This window comes from Heliangelus exortis, chromosome 12, assembly GCF_036169615.1.
Source record: "Heliangelus exortis chromosome 12, bHelExo1.hap1, whole genome shotgun sequence".
Taxonomy (NCBI): Eukaryota; Metazoa; Chordata; class Aves; order Apodiformes; family Trochilidae; genus Heliangelus; species Heliangelus exortis.
Window position 1 is genome coordinate 10,002,274 of NC_092433.1, and position 16,869 is coordinate 10,019,142.

Consider the following 16,869-nt stretch of genomic DNA (forward strand, 5'->3'; position numbering starts at 1 on the left):
CAAAACAGTATTTGTTCTCTTTAAGTGTAACGTTATGCAGAGGATACTGGCATTTAAATCTGTGCAAAACAATGATGAACTGAGACTGTATATCCAGAAGTCTCAAGCACAGCAAAAAGCACTGTCTCCCTATGTAACAATTTTGTGTTCTCTTTATTCTTAAATGCACTGGTGTTCTTCTACAGTAAATATAAGTACAGAAAATACTCATCGTGGTGAGCCTGCAAGCTTTGGCTACTTGCCACTTATGCAAGCTGAACTAAGATATAATTTGAGATGCATCCTGCAGGGTTTTATGAGGTTTTTCGCAAAATTCAAATTGTTTGCAAAGAAAATAGAAATTTTATTCAAAATGACTGGGTACAGCTTTATTTAAGAAAAAATAATGTGTAACTAGAAAAGCCTACAGTAAGTCAGGAGAGAATCTGAGACTAAGAACTGATCATATCAATTCAAAAGAAAAATGTCAATGTTAGAAACTCTTGCTATTACAGCCAGTGTTGATTAGAGGAAATTAAGTCAGCAACCTGGTACAACTGGTTGAATTTTTATCACTGTCTTTCAACAGGAAGAGTGGAAGAAAGATAATTTAAACATAGATGAGACCAAAGATAAACAGAAAAATAAGAAAAGCTTTTAACTTAGCTAGTAAGCCAAGTTCCCAAAGTCACTCTAGGTATATGCTTGCTCTAAACTTAAGAGATCCTACTCAAAAAATCTGTAAAACAAAAATGCAATACTTAGGCATACCTTTATATACCACTTACTCTATATTGTCTGTGTAACACATATTTCAAAATCCTTCAAGATTAGAACAGAATTTTTAAAATTAAGTTTAATACTTTCAACAAAACAGCTGCCATTATTCACATAACATTTTTATTTTTCTATCTTTAGTAAAAGTCCAAACAATACCATACTACTGGAATATTTACTGTTCAGTCAACATCATTTCTTACATCCTCTTTGAATATTGTGTCTTATGACAGTTTTTTCTCCCTCTTCATGCAAAAGGTAGGTACCACTTACTGACTTGACCTGTATTTTATGAGAGTGGTATAAATTGCACACTGTTTGGAAAACATTTCACATCCCTATTTTTCTAAAGGTACTACTTTAAATCTCCAAAAATATGTTAATATTTAATGAAAGCATAGGGTTAGCCCATTAGAATATGAAGCCTAACAAGTTATCTCAGGCAAAGGCTTATTTCAGCTGCTTCTGAAGAAAAACATGAAACCCCAGTACCTTCCCAACTGCAGAACAACGAATATCAAGTCATAACAAATTCCAATCTAACCCTCAGTAGTGGATTTCAATTATTGCACTTGCAGAAGATGTAAAAATACTGACAAAATATAACTTGTTTTATGATAGAGTGGTGAACAATGCCACAGAAAGCCTTCCACAGGTGTAAAACTACAAAGAAAATTGGGTTCCTGCTCAAATTTTGCATTTTTTAGTGTACACAAAGGGGTGAGCTCTCGCTCTGCACAGACAAGGGAATGAAAATGGGATGTTGCTATGAGCTTTAGCAGCAAATAGATAGCTTTGCTATTATAAATTTCAGTAGAAACATTATCAGTTAAACTTAGTGTGCTTTGTGGTTTAATATACATCCAGCCCAAGTAATTTTTCTACAAGCCTTTGGCTCCATCTGCTGACTTTTAATATTAAAAATAATTGATGAGGCCAAAAATGTGCATGCTTTTTCAACATTTAAGTCTCCTGTATTTTTATAAGTATGGTTCACAAGGTATAACTAAATACCCCAAGTGTGTGGTCTATTTATTTTGACAGTTAAAATTATTTTGAAGTAACAATATACCAGCTCTGAGGTAGCAGTACCTGAGTGAGCCTGGGATGCACAAGGCATAAACAAATCTTACTTGGAAGACTGGCCAGGATCAGATTGAAGCAAGTGGTATAAATCTGGATGCTTACACCATAGAATGACACAGCAATTAAGTCCAAATCTGAGAAGTCAGATTCTGAGCAGAAAAGAATCAAAGATCCATAACAAGCCCTGTGAGAGGTTGTTGGAGACATTTGCTCAACACCTGCTTGTGCTGGTTTCAGCTTCTCCCATTTTCTGAGCTGTCTGCTTCACAGAAACTAAAGCTTGTTGTATTTATGAACAAAAACATGATAAAAGATTACTCTGAAAGTTCAAAAGCCCCAATATTTGCCTGTTCCAGCACTGATTTATTTTTCATTATTGAAGGATTCTGATCATTATCAGGGTGCTACGAACTCAAACTAGATAGAATTTCCACACCAAAAATTGCATGAGAAATTCATCTAATATGATCTTTTAGTATAGCAGGGAAAAGCCTTAGATTCTTTTTTTTAGGCAGTGGCATTACTTTCAAAACTTTCAAATAGTTGGAGTACTGGTTTAGTAATAAAAGAAAAGCAACTACAGTTCCTCATTGGTCTTTACCTTTACTCAACTAAATCTATCATTAAACAAAAGCAGGCTGATTTACATCAACACTGCTCTTCTGTTTGGCTGCAAATACTGTGAGGAGTAACTGGGATTGTCAGAATGCTGATTATCTCTTTTTCTCTATGAACCTAAATTTCAGCACCCAGATTAGAAAAATCTGACAAAAATCAAACACCCCACAAAAAACCCACCACATATCTGGGTTTCCAGACTTACTGTGCCAGCTCTCCATGCACTCTGGAAAGTACTTTTCTCTTATTATCAGTGCAGGAGACACAGACAGTTTCTCAGTCCAAATTCCAATTGCTAGATACATGATTTTTTTTTTTTTAATGCCATTCAGCTTCTATATCAATTTAGAGTCTTAATATTTGACTTGTAAACACAGGCAAAAAAACCAGATGGAATCCATTGTTCTTCTGAATGGATTTAAAGACAGAATAAAGCCTGAACGAGAATCTGAACGAGATTCTAAAGCTCACCATCACAAAGATGCAAAAAAGATCATCTTTATAGCCTTGCAGGAAAAAACCCTTTTCTGAAATGAAAACAAACCTCTCTTACATGTAGCACATAACACAGATCCTGTAGTTCCCAAAAAGCTTCTTTTGAAGCTATGAGATGTTTATAATGTTTCCTTCAGAGCCAAGACTGAAGCTAAGGAATCCATTACAAGAGTTACTACTTCTTAAAAGTGAAAGCAAAATACAAGAACTGAAACTCTGAACAAAGGTTCCCAGCAAATGTTAATAGTATATGAAACATTAGGAATATAAAGTACCCTTTCTACATGGTCACGCTCAGATACAGCAATAGGCCAAATAGATGTAAAATTATAAAGTTTCACATAAGGAAAAATTATCATCACACAATCAATTAGAGAGACATTAAGGAAAGCTCAAAAATATAGTCATAAACACAGATCTAACCTTCTGTAAATTTGATTTTCCATATCCAGGAAAATATCAAGAAAATAAGCATACATACTGTAAATCATTCTGCAAAATTATAAGAATTTTAATCACATCAATGTATTCTCTCTGTTAAAGTTTGTAATACCCGACTGAAGTCAAAAGCCCTGGTTGGTGTCAGCATAGCTAGATGACACTGAACAAACATAAGGCAGGAATAAAACTTCATTGCCAAGTTGATCAGAAAGGACCTTGTCCATTAGGGACAACGATGTAATGTAAAACAAAAAGCAAGAATACAATGTTTGATTTGTGGAGTTACACTCACTGTGCCAGATAACTTCTACATTATGGATTCAAAATAACATTAACTCAGCCCACTACACATTGTGGATACCTAATGGTATGTTTTTACAACTGTTTGTAATGTACATGTCAGATGGCCTAGGTCTTTCTTGTGAGTCACACCATAACCACAAAACTATGCCTTAATGTTAACTTTTCTTCCTTCCTCCCATTTAAGTCTGATGCAGAAATTGCTTTGCCCATCTCTCTTCCCACATATGACTCTCTAAAACATCTTGCCAATATTAATTGGCTTCATGCAGTCCCCAGACAAGAATTAGAATCCCTTATTAAAAAAACCACAACTAACAATTTATCATGCTTTTTCTTTTTCTTATCAAAATTAAAACAGGAAACTTATGTAAAAACCAAAAAAAAAAGCCCCCAGCCCCCTGAAACTCATTTAAGAAGTGAATAGAAACCTTACCTTCACTTCTGTGTTTCTACTTGAAAATTAGTGTCATTTTTAAAAAATACTTAGTGATCACAAAATCAGTTCAGCTAATACATGTTTTAAAGAGGCAGAGGCTAATGAAGCCACAATTGTCCTCTCTAAACATATCCTTCTTACTCTTATACTCTATTCCCACAGTAAACCTGAAGTTCACAGCCTTACCTCCCTCCACAGATTTTTAAAATCTTAGAGTCTCTCTAAAAGACGGTGATGGAGCCTGTGATCTCAGAGAGGACAATCACTCATTTGCTGTCTGTGCATATCACACACCAGGAAAGAAGATTTTAAAATGGAATTTTAACAGCCTCGGCATTGAGGATGGGTGGGTAGTTAAAGCAAAAAGGAAAACAAAGAAAGGAGACAAGGAAAGACTTCAGAAAATTTTGAACTACAAAAAAGCATTTGACTAGGAACATATCTTCAAACTCAACCAATCTGTTAGCACTTGCTGAACCAAGGAAAAGCAGAAACATGACTTCTACCAGTTTGGAGATTTCCACCATGTCCCCACTCTTTAAGGAACTGCATGCCTGAGAAATATTAATGTGTCAAAATAAATTCTGTTGAATTTCAATCTCATGTAGCATCTGAAACTCACATTAAGCCTCACAGGAGGTCTCAGAGCAAGTTAGGACCCCATTCTATATCACCACATTAGAAAACTTTCTCCACCCTTATGAGATTAAAGTCCTACCCTGAGGCCAAGATACTTAAAAACTTCCTCTGAAGCCCAAGCAGTCAAGTAGCTTTGACAAGACTGGAATGAAGCATTAATTTGAAGGTCCTTGCTGGCTCAATACATTGGTACAAACAACTCTCTCTCCACAAACAAGGGCATGATATCAACAACAGAAAGGAAAAAACACAAATATTATACATTTTTATTCAAATAAATCCAGATTCCAATTCTCTTCCAAACCTCAATAAGAAATAGTCCAGGGTGGGATTTTTCATGTTTTATTTTTACAAAGATTTGCACACTACTTTGCATTTAGACTAAACTACTTCATGTTGCTTTGTGTTGATTTAAAGGCCAAACTGGGCATTTATTTCAGTCTTACTAGCCATTTATTTCAATCCTTTACCAAAAATACACATTTTCAAGTTTCCCCTTACATTCCTCTTTTCTGCAGTTTTATTTTGACTGTATGCAGTATACCTGCATATTCCTCACTCCCCAGAGACTTGAAATTATTGCCAAGTAATCTCCACAAGCAGGATCAATGTCTTCAACAAGATAAAGAAACCACCACATGAATAATACCCATATTTCAAAACAGATTTACAATAGCAATACTTTTCCCTAAGCCACCATTTAACTTGTTGCAGTCCTATATACTAGGTGCTCAGCCAGAAAAACCTCTTCTAGGCTATCTTCTAGGGATAGTTAGCATAAAAGTCTATTGAAATTCATTACATCATGAATATAATATTAAGAAAAAGCAACTACAACATAGTAACAGATACAAAGAAAACAAAGCAGTTAAGATGGATACTGAGAAAGAGCTGAAAACATCAAGAGGTTCTGAAACCTCACCCAAATTAAGTGACAAACAAGCTTCTGAATAATTTTCAGTACCTCTCTCTTCTGTAGAAAAAGCCCCCAAACTGATGCCTAAGTATTTAACAAGGTCATTGCTTCCAATGAGTTAATCTGTTCTCATGGCTGATTTCTGACACCTAAACATAAAGAGCAAGACCATCTCTGCAGTTGTTTAGCAGATTATTAGAAACCCTATAGATAGCATATATCTTAAACAGGTTGCCTAGACAGAAGACAGGTCAGTAACTAAATCTGACTTTCACAAAGGCCTGATAGCTTTAAAGTCTACAATTTAAACATTTAAAGATGTATTAGCTACAGTGACTCTTTAAAAAGGCTATTTGACCTTTCCTTGTGATTTCTAAAGTGTGAAACATTTATTCATTATTATTTATTCATTAGAGAAGAAAGAAAGAAAAGCCAATTGCACTTCTTGGCATATGCTTTCAAGCTAATCTTTACAACCATGAAAAGCCTGGGAGTTTGTAGTTTTCATTTCATTTTCATTTGCAAATGAAAATCAGTATCTAGGCATTTGTATCATGTTCATCACAGTGCTATCTAGGCAGCTTACATAATTATATTATTACAGCTGATACTGTAAAAATATTAGCTCTCTCTACTATTACTTTTTCTTTCATTTCAAACTGCACCATATATTAGAATATAAAGTTATGGGAATACTCAAGAGATGACACTTGGTTTTGACAATGTATGTTATTGTCACAGCCATATGACAACAGACTCAAGTGATGAGCTGGACAACCATCTAAAGCATAAAGACAGTTCTCATGTAACATTCCCAGTAGTAACCAAGAATAAAATTTAGAGCTTTAGAAACGAAGGAATGTCAGGAACACAAAATACAAGGCATGAAATCCAGAGGACTTGCTGTGATGTTATAGCAATACTTCAAGAAAGTAACAGACTGCTCATAGATTCCTGGGCACTTATGCACCAGGACATTTTCTTCTGTCTTTTGATCAAATTTGGACATTTATCTTCAACAGTCTTGGTTAAATAGTAGTTCCTATACTCGGATCCTTTTCATGCCAGTGCCCAGATCTGAGCAAAACTTTGAAATACACAGATCATGTCTTAGTTAACGCAGTGCTTGCTGAACTGTTCTGCTTCTTAAAAGCCTGATCAAATTATGAATTGTACAGTATGGGGATAAACAAGGAAGAACAAAAAGTGACATTCCCTTCCTTCGTTCTGGTTACTGAAATTTTGCCAAAGCCTCCAGCACTTCAACTTAAATATTTAAAACATGATAGTTACTCACTGCCCTAAGCCCACTCATACTAAAGTTACATTCACAGCAGGAATGCCATGTGAAAGCTGTGTTTACCATACAGAAGGCCACCTTTCCAACTATTATTTGAGCGTTCCACTAAGATTCCTGCTCAAACAGTACATGTGGATGCATGTGGGTCTGTTTTCAATTGAACTGGATTGACAACAACTATACCTGATAAATTAAAAGAAATAAAAATAAAGTTAATGACCTGGAAGCAGCAATGCTTAAGCAAACAAATTATGCAAACACAAACCAGCCACCCTTTGCTTTAAAAACTTACCATAAGTTTAAACAAAAAAGGCATTTGGATGAAATCCGATTATTATAGCAACGTCCATTAACTTAGCTTCAAACTCATCCTGAACTCCAGGGTACACAAAAACCCAAGAACACGACCACTTGATCCACTCGAGCAGTAACTGTTCCACAGGAAACACATTACAGTTTCATTCCTACCTTGTACTCTAACAGTTTTCATGAGACAAGTAATTTACTGAAATCTGTACCAAAAAACAAACAAACAAAAAACCCAAAAAACCCAAAAACCAACCTTGATTTATCTAACAAGATCAGTCACTACAGTAAATAAAATTATCATCTCCCAGTATTTTCATTTAGTGAGAGGGAAAATGTTTCTATAATTCCTTCATTCAGAACACCACTGAAGAGTGTAGCAGTTCTTAGGCAATAATAAATAGAACTCTGCACCTTCTAAATATTAAGGCAAGATTATCTGCATGGCAATAGCACAAAATCCACACTTCAAATTACCTCATGCATTAACCACAACCAGGCAGCACTGCAGATAACCCTGAACAAGCAATCAGTATCAGAGAAACGCTACAGAAATTGAAGTCTACCTTGGAGAAGAGTGCTGCTTTCAGAAATGGCTGCATATTCCCAAGAGTCATTTAAAGATGGTTTAAGTGGACAGAAACAATGCAGAAACAACATGCAAAACTCTTCAGATCCAATATAGGAAGAAACTTTGAGTAATTTTTCTAATTCATTAGAAGGCAATGTGTATCCCAACTTTCTAGATGGCAGGGACCACAGAGTACACCTCAACCACTAAAGAAAGCTGAAGATTTATTTTAGCATCTGAAGAGTTAATTGGCCAACACTGACTAGGCCACTTTTCTGCCCACAGAGATCACATTAAAAACACAAACTCCAAAAATACTGTGCATGGTTCAGATTAGTACTGCTCAGGTTGGCTGCTCTCCCCTGGCTTCCCTCCCTTCTGCTCTGACCAAGTAGAAAAAAGTTGAAAACCCCATGATATATATTCAGCTCCCTTTCTATTATGTCTTATCCCTGGTCCTGAATATAAAAAACCTTAACACAAAATCCTTTATCTTGTTCCTTCTTTTTACTGTATCTACATTATAATTAATAAAAAACAGCAAGCAGTATGAACTAAAGTACCACACTTGAGGAAAAGGTAATAAAAGAATAGCAATATATAAATCTCTTCCTCTGCATCTTTATTTCTGCATCTTAAAGTCTACAGTTACCCAGAATTTTTCTTTTTTCTTTTAATACAAAATTAAAATTCTGTTCTTGGAGTTTGGGATTTGGTCGGATTTTTCGTTGTGTTTGGATCTTTTTTTTTTTTGAGGGCCTGAATTGAGTGTGGTTTTTCAAACTGTGAACTAAAACAGAAATAAAAAGCAAAGCAACAAAACCTACAGTAAATAGCTACAAAACTATACATTGAAAATGAGGGAACTGATCTTTTAAAAAGTGCTCAGCATCTGCTACTCCTATTGTCTTAAGAGACTGAGCCAAAAAGATCTGAGAAGTTTTTACTGCCAGTTCTAAATTTCATTCCACAGGCAGTGGATCAGGTCTTTAATCCTTTACTTAACCACAAAGAACTGTGCTGAGGAATTTAATTCTTCCAAAACATCTGATAATATCCCTAAATGTTGAAAGCAGAGTACTTTTCTGTATAAGCCAAATCCTGCATGCTTTGCTTTTAAGTAAATGCCACAGCAGATGCAAAACCAGTAGGATTCATGCTGATGTTTTCTAGGAAAGGAGAAAATCTCCAAAAAACACAATCCTTGCTTTAGAAGTGGTAGACAATTAAAGAAACAAAGTAAAGTTTATTACTTGTACTGAATTAAACTGCATGTCTAACACTGTGTTTATGTTTAATTTATTGATTTAGGATTTAAGATTCTTGCATTTTATCACTGACATATTTCAATATGTATTATGAACTGCCTTTTCATTATTCTATCCTTTACATTTAACCAATTCTCCCCTCCAACTCAAGTTTTTTTAACTGCCTTTGTGCAAAGCATTTCAATGAAAAATTTTCAAGGCAACCTAGACTTCTTTCCCAGCAGATGAACAGATTTTGAAGGCTGTTTATATCAATATTGGACAAGAAAAGCCCTAGCAGAATTAAGGAGGGGGGGACAGGGGGAAGATGCAAAACCAGCATCCATATAGACTCTCCAAAAATGTAGCAAGGGTTTTATCTACTTGCAGTGCAAAACCCAGTTAAGATATGCTGATATTTGGAAGAGGTACTTTGTAAGTTCCACAGACCTTAAAACAATACTGGTAAAAACTTTAAGATGTTCACCATGGAAGTCCACATACAAATGCGTTCGTGAGACAACTGAGTACAGTTTGCTTCATTTTCTGAGATTTAAATGTTCTCTGACAGGATTTAACCGTGCAACTAACTCCATGCATTTAAAGGCTTTTCACACAATCACAGGAAACAGGTTTTATTACATTTGTATACAAAAGCTCACTAATCAGACATCTTGGGACATAAGGTAGGCTGAAGAAGACATGTGGACAACAACTGACACATCTATTATGATTTGAACAACTATGGTAGTTTGAAGAAAGAAAACCCAAATAGTATTTGCAAGACTACTATCAGACACTGAAGATTATTTTTGCTGGATAAGCCATAAAAACTACTGAATGTTTTCAAATAAAAAAAAAGACCATAGCCAAGAAAAAAACTTAAAAATCTCTTTTCATATGGTAGAAGTATATGAAGCCATGAAACTTCTCAGTATCACACTTACAAAATCATGTTTCTTACAAGTTCATAAAGTCAATGTTATTTGGCAGCAGTAGGCCACTGCCAATACAGTATCCACTACTGGTTTAAACTCACTCTCATTTGCTAGGAAGCTTAACTAGATAAACAAAGCAAGTTTCTCACATTTTTAGTATCTGATGTCTCAAGTGACCTCCTGAAAGTACATCAGAATACTGAAACACCTGGGCGACTACTCTCCAACTACAACAGAAGGATTTCATAAACAGGCTTGCAACTTTTGAAAGCTAAATGCTCAACTTTAGTAAGGGTAGGTGTCTACTGCAGACCTCAGGGATGGTGAAGGTTGGACCTGGTATGAATATTCCTCTTCCCTTTTAATGATAACACCTACCAGAGAAAAAAATTACTACCTATAGAGACACCTCCCAAGGTCAGTCCAATAATTGGGTGCTCACATGATTTATTACAGAAGAAATAACTTTGTTCTGCATTACACCAGATACATTATTCAGCTTCAGCACACATCTCCACATGATCCCCCCAAGAAAACCATCAATGTAGGTGTTAACCAATAACACAGCTACTCAGCCTTCAAGGCACACATGAACTTCTGACAAAATGCAGTACAAAATGGCAGCACACTGTGCTTTTATCTAGGTTTCAATGAAACTATTAACACCCACCCCCTGTTCTGCTTGCATCAACTTGCCATAATGTTTTTCAGTCATTTAATTAAGCAGAACAGATAGGAGCTTGACTATAAAACAAGAAGAAAAGTTGCTACCTGCTTACAAGTCCTGAAAGAAACCACAGTGGTCTCTGTATCTGGCTGCCATGTACATGCTCTGTGGGTGCTAAATACCTGCAGCACCTGATCACAGGTAATGCAACAGAGTAAATGGTTGCAGGACAACCAGATTTATAACCATTAACTGTGTGCATCTGTCTCTGCCTGCTCACTCAATCCAGACCTGACACTTTCCATGATCTTTCAGAACTCTTAAGTCAGAGAGCAGTTCTTATTAACCAGCATGGAACATTTTCTGTGTACTAAAGTATCTTTAAAGGAATACAAACATATAGTCATGTGTTTTACCCAATATTCCAGTATCTCTAATGTGCTTGCAACTGTGCAATCCAAAGGTACAATCACTAACACTGAAGATAAGAGACCACATACCATACAACATTCATTAGTTACTTTTCACACAATGATTTTTTGTTTTTTGAGACAACAAATGATAAGAACAAAAGTCCTGGTTCTTGTCTGGGTTTTCACATTCTAGAGTAGCTGCTGTACTTCAGGTACTAAGATTATTTTTTTTCACCTGGATAAGGAAAGCAAAGATACTTCTGTCCCACTGAAAAAAAAAAAAACAAAACACTTTTCTTTCTCAATTAAGAGATGCTATAAAAAGACAGCAGCACTAGAATTTGCCATTCATGCTCAGGTTAAAATAATTAAAATATACTCAGATAAATATTTTGGAATGATAAATGCCAAACAACCAGAAAAAAATAAATTAATCTACACTGAAAGAATCCTTACTATTCAAAGTCCAGAGCTTTTATAAAACATAAATAAAATTAAAAAGTCATTACAGTTTACAAACTGGCAGACTGTAGAGATTGAAAGACCACTATAGTAATCTTAAAGGACATTCAGTATCCTGCCAACACTGGTTTTGCTGCAGAAATCCTGGGTTCATGCTCTTCAAGGTGGATTTCAAGTGCTAGTGAGCAAATAGTACTAACTCAATTGGATAGTGAACTGTTTGCTCTGTCAAAGCTTTTTGCCAAACACATATATATAATTTTTCTTTTTACTATATGGATAATCAACCCCAGATGGCAATTTACATAGGCAACAGCATAAAGGAATCCATGCACTGCTGGTGCTCTCAGCCTCAATCAGAGCAAGTATGGGTGTTTGAGAATGTCACTGTTTATTTTTAATTGCTGTGTCCCTCCTTCGTGCAGGTTCAAGCGGTCAAAGATGTCGAAGTCCATTAGTAGAACTGGAAGGTGATGCCACTTCATTTGGTGAGAGGGTTCCTCACATTTAAAAAGCAGCTGGTTTGTAGTGTCCTTAAATGCCCACTGGGCACCAGCTGTCAATCTCAGTTACCATAGGGTCAGGGCAAAAAAAGGTCAGAGAGAGCCATAAACCACAATGTGTTGTGAAATGTGCTTCCTCAGTTACCTTGTAGGCCTGAGAAAGGTTTGACCTTTCATAGATACCCTAACCCAATTCCTTATGATGCTAGCAGGGGTAACTATAACACACAACTCAAACTTACAAAAGTCACTTCCTTTTACTGTGCCTCAGTTTCCATATCTGTAAAATATGAACATGAATAGGCACAAACTGCTAGTGGCAAAAAAAAAAAAAAAGGTGAAACTTTGCCCACTACTACCACCACTCAGAGATATGGATGCATCTCCTATTTCACACAAGGCAGTGGAAGGATTAACTAGCAGCAACTGAAAATCACAAACTTTGGGGTGAGTTGGGAATAAAAGCCAAGTGATCTGACTTCTCTTTGCCAATGACTTGTTCATTCACTAACTAAACTTTCACCTCACTGGTCCTCCAGTCACCTGGGAAGAAAGCATCTTTTAGAATCTGATTTAAAGCCTTCCCTACTGTCCTTTTAAAACATGCATTTGCCATTTTCAAGGTATTCATTACATTTTTGTCATTTTCCCCTTCACACTGATTCTCAAAGAGCAGACTAACTCTAAATATAGTTCTCCAAAACATTCTTGGACTACACATGACAAACTGACCAGGCATTCCCAGACATAAGTTAGCTATGCATTCTTTCTCTGCAAGAAAGAATTACCCTGTCCTGTCTCACCCACAGCTCCCAGAGCACAAAGCAACAGGAAGTTTGATCAGTGCAATGCCAGAACACAAGGCCACTGCTGGGCATGACCCATCACTCAGCCTCCTACTCCCAACTACTTGTCTGTCTCCTTGGACCCCTCACACAGGATGGCCCAGGACAGCAAGCAGAACACAACAGAAACGGGAAGGAATGCTGGCAAGGTGAAAGCAGGAGAGACTAAAACCAGAGCTACAACCTTAGCAAAGCATATTCCCTGCTGGAGTTACAAGTGTGGTTCCCAGAACTGGCTATATGCTGCAAATCAGAGTATGGGCAGTGAGGAACACCCCTGGGAAAGCAGACCTCATGTGGTACATAACAAAATAACTTTTTTAACTAAAGACAGTATGGTTTAATTTAGATGGCCACAAGTATCACAGAAGAGGCCGACCAGAAATAAATTGTATCAGTTATAAGCAAAATATTTCAGGTTAAATGACAATGCCTCACTTAGTCCTTCACTTCCTCAAAAAGTACAAGAAGCCAAAATGAGAAAGCAGCATGCTTACTCAGTCAGAGTAAAGCCCTTAGAGTAACACAACTTGAGGATAATACTGACAGCACCAAAATGGTCCCATCCAGGTTTGTTCAGCCAAAAACCACCTACCCACAGAATGTAACCAGCTGGGTCCACTTTAAGTGCCAGCTGTAAAATACTCAAAAATTCTTGACTCATTTTGGGCAATTAATAAAAAGGGAAACTGAGAACAGTTCAAATCAGCATCTGTGAAATAGGTTTCAACTGTTCCAAGCATAAAGTCATCTTCTTTTCTTTTAAAGGATTAATATATTGTAAGGAAATAAAATAGTAACAATAGTTAAGCAGTTCAAAGGCCACTGAAAGGCCTTCTGACTTTCTGCAGGCTCTCCAAAAAGCTCAATGGCAGCAAGCCACCTATTGCATCCCAGCAGTTCTCCCAGAAAATGCTGACATCAATTCAAGCCCCAGCAAACAAAGAGAATGTGCATGAAGCATTTCAGTGCCCTTTTCATGTCATTTCCTTCCCTTCCAGACATTTAGGGGAGCCTATATACTCAGATTGTTCTGGAAGCCTCCTCAGCGCAACACCCAAACCATGTTCAGTCCTTGGGCACATCGTATCCCAGAAACACACCCACCTGGCATGACAGCAGGTCAGACTTTCAAATTCAGAGAAGTACTATAAGCTGGCTTATAGTAGAACACAAAAGGACAAACAAAATAATGGAATAATTTCAGACTGGAAGAGAACACTGTTGTCTTTGTTGCGAGCCTATTTCTATCAGGAAAATTTGAGGGGGAGTTCAAATGAGAGACTCACCTTCAGGGCAGGAATCTCCACATTGTCACCAAGGCTAACAGAGCCTGAAAGGATAGTCCCTGTCATCACTGTGCCTTGACCCTTGATAGAAAAACAGTGGTCGACTGCCATAAGGAAGTGTCCCGAGGGGTCTCTTGATGGCAAGTAAGCCTGAGACTTCAGAACCTGAAAAAAAAAGAAGAAAAAAAAAAAAAAGATAAAAGCAGCACCATGCCTGGGTGAAGTCATGACAGCCATACAGCAAAAGGAAGGCAAGCAGATGATTGATCGAACTAACTTGCAGTTTTTACCAATTTCAGGCATCTCCCAATGAGCTTAGAACACACCAATGTCAAATTAACAGCATGTGCCAGAGAAGAGCAGGAACAGTTTGATTTTCTGCTTGAGAAAGATTTGATGCTGCACATTTAGCCTGGGTAGCAAAACTGTGCTGGAAATAAAGTTGCTGCCAAACTCAATATTAAGACTGCAGCAAAGCAAATTAAAAACAGTGCCCCCCCATACACACACACACACCTTTCCCCCTCCCTCTTCCCCATCAAAAGTACAATTTTACAGTGCATTGTGCTACTTTGATTTTGGTTTGGATTTTGTGAAAATTAACTTTTACACATATTAGTGCCCCATAAAGCCCACCCCTGCCTCTCTCACAGAAAAACTATTATACTGGGTTAAGTTTTCAAAGCCAATTTCCCTTTCAGAATTCTGTTAACACTTCTTGAAGGATCAAAACACTAAGAAAAATTGCTACATCAGTACCATTTTCTAAAGGATTTCTCCAAGTTTAGGATTTCTGTTTTGCTGACAAATACTATGGTTTCTTAAATATAAGACCATAAACAGAAGACCTTAATTATGGAAACACAGTCATGTGCCCAGCAGTGCTTCAGAGGAATTGGTTTACCCATCTCAAATAATTATTGATCTCTGCCTCTCCTAAAACATCAGCATATAAACTTGGCACTGCCTTCAATGTCAGCTCTTAAAGTCAGAAACTGCAGGTTAAGTCCAAGTCACAATGGCAGAACAATGAAGAGTCTCTTCCCTAGGACAGAAAGGATAAAACCTTGAAGCTCAGTGTCAGGGTTCACACAACAGTTGCCAGCTCTTCTAAATTGTCTCAGAGTTGACAGTTAACAGCTGCAACATGGGTATTTCCTTCTAAGGTTTTAACCTTGGGGAACATCCCAGTAAATCCACTCAGAACCATATGAAGGCAGGATTAAGGACTTGCCCATCTCCAGCTCTCCAGATGTGAACAACATGATTTTTACTAAGTCTGTACCACACCACCCCCCCATGCCCACCTCAGGCCACATGGGCCTGGGAAGTGGCACAACATTCAGTGTTCAGCAGCTTTGGGGAACATCCTGTCTCTGTACAAGCCAGACTGCCCTGGACCAGACATCCCTAGATCTTTGATAACTGACACTGTGCTCTATCTACATCAATTTGAAATTATTTTAAACCTTGCAGCATCCAAACTAGACCTTATGTGTCTGCAAAGAATGAAGCCTTTATTTTAGGACTACTTTCTGCTGCTTGCAAACAGTGCCACCTTTCCAGGCAAAGATGTTACATTTCCCTAAAATTTATTCACAGAAGGGGTGACAAATCTACTACAAACTGTTCTCAAACAGCTATTTTTAAGTGTCCTGCCCTCCACAGTATGTTTCACGCCATATAACTTACTGTACAACTCAGTTTTTCTGAAAACCTGAGCATTTCTCTCCTCCTCCAAAAAAACAACAAAACAAAAAAAAAAACCCCAACAAAAAACCCCACGCATTGCTGGACCTAAGGATACTAGGGAAGCATCAGTTGCCTTCAAGTCCATTCTTGTTTATACGGGTCTGATATGTTAGTTACACAATCACATAGCTTTTTTTCAGGCCCTACATCATCAGGGCACAGGGTAAATCCAGGCCATGCTTTTTATATTTTGCAGATGTGCAAGGCATGCAGTAAGAAAGGCAGAGCACCTCGGAGAAAGGAGGTTTCATCATGAAGAGAGGTGGTGCTGCTCCTCCCAAGAATGGATTCTACACTTGCTTATGCCAGAGCTCCCCTATACTGTTACTCTCTAAAAAATGAAACTTTCCACACATAACCACTGACTATATACATCTGTCCAAGCAGAAACCTCAAAGCTTAACAGAAATGCTAAGCACTCGCAATTCCAAACAAAATTGGCAGGTACTATGATCTGAACACAAAAATGTCCCAAAATGATTCCTAGTTTCCTCATATTTAGCAACCAAAATCAGCAAACCCAGTGGACCTAACTCCTTTGTGCCTCAACTTCCCAAACTAAATATGGATTCAAGTCACCTCTACCTATAAGTCAAGTCACACTACCTATAAGTCTTTTGGAAGTAAATTAACTGTTTGCCAAGTACTCAAGACCACGGTGAAATGTGCCAAAGAAAAGTCCAGGTGGAAATTAATTATTCTGAATGCAGAGAATTGTTGAATAGAGTCATGAAGCCACACAGCAAATGAGACTTAAACCAAAATACAGACTACCTGCTCAGCAGCTGAGCCCTGTTCATCCTTTGCAAGGAATGAATTAGTTGCTTAGAATAAAGAACCATGCACTTAAACACTGAATTACAGTATGCACAGGAAGGAAGAAGGC

The 16,869-nt window shown here is 37.2% G+C and overlaps 1 protein-coding gene across 1 annotated transcript in view; it reads right to left on the minus strand.

Moving 5' to 3' along the window:
• Window positions 1–16,869, minus strand: part of EEFSEC (eukaryotic elongation factor, selenocysteine-tRNA specific) — a 119,425-nt gene that overhangs the window by 67,907 nt on the left and 34,649 nt on the right. Inside the window, exon 4 of the mRNA XM_071755964.1 lies at window positions 14,232–14,396. Within this exon, the coding sequence (XP_071612065.1) occupies window positions 14,232–14,396 (165 nt within the window). The remainder of the gene's footprint in view (window positions 1–14,231; window positions 14,397–16,869) is intronic.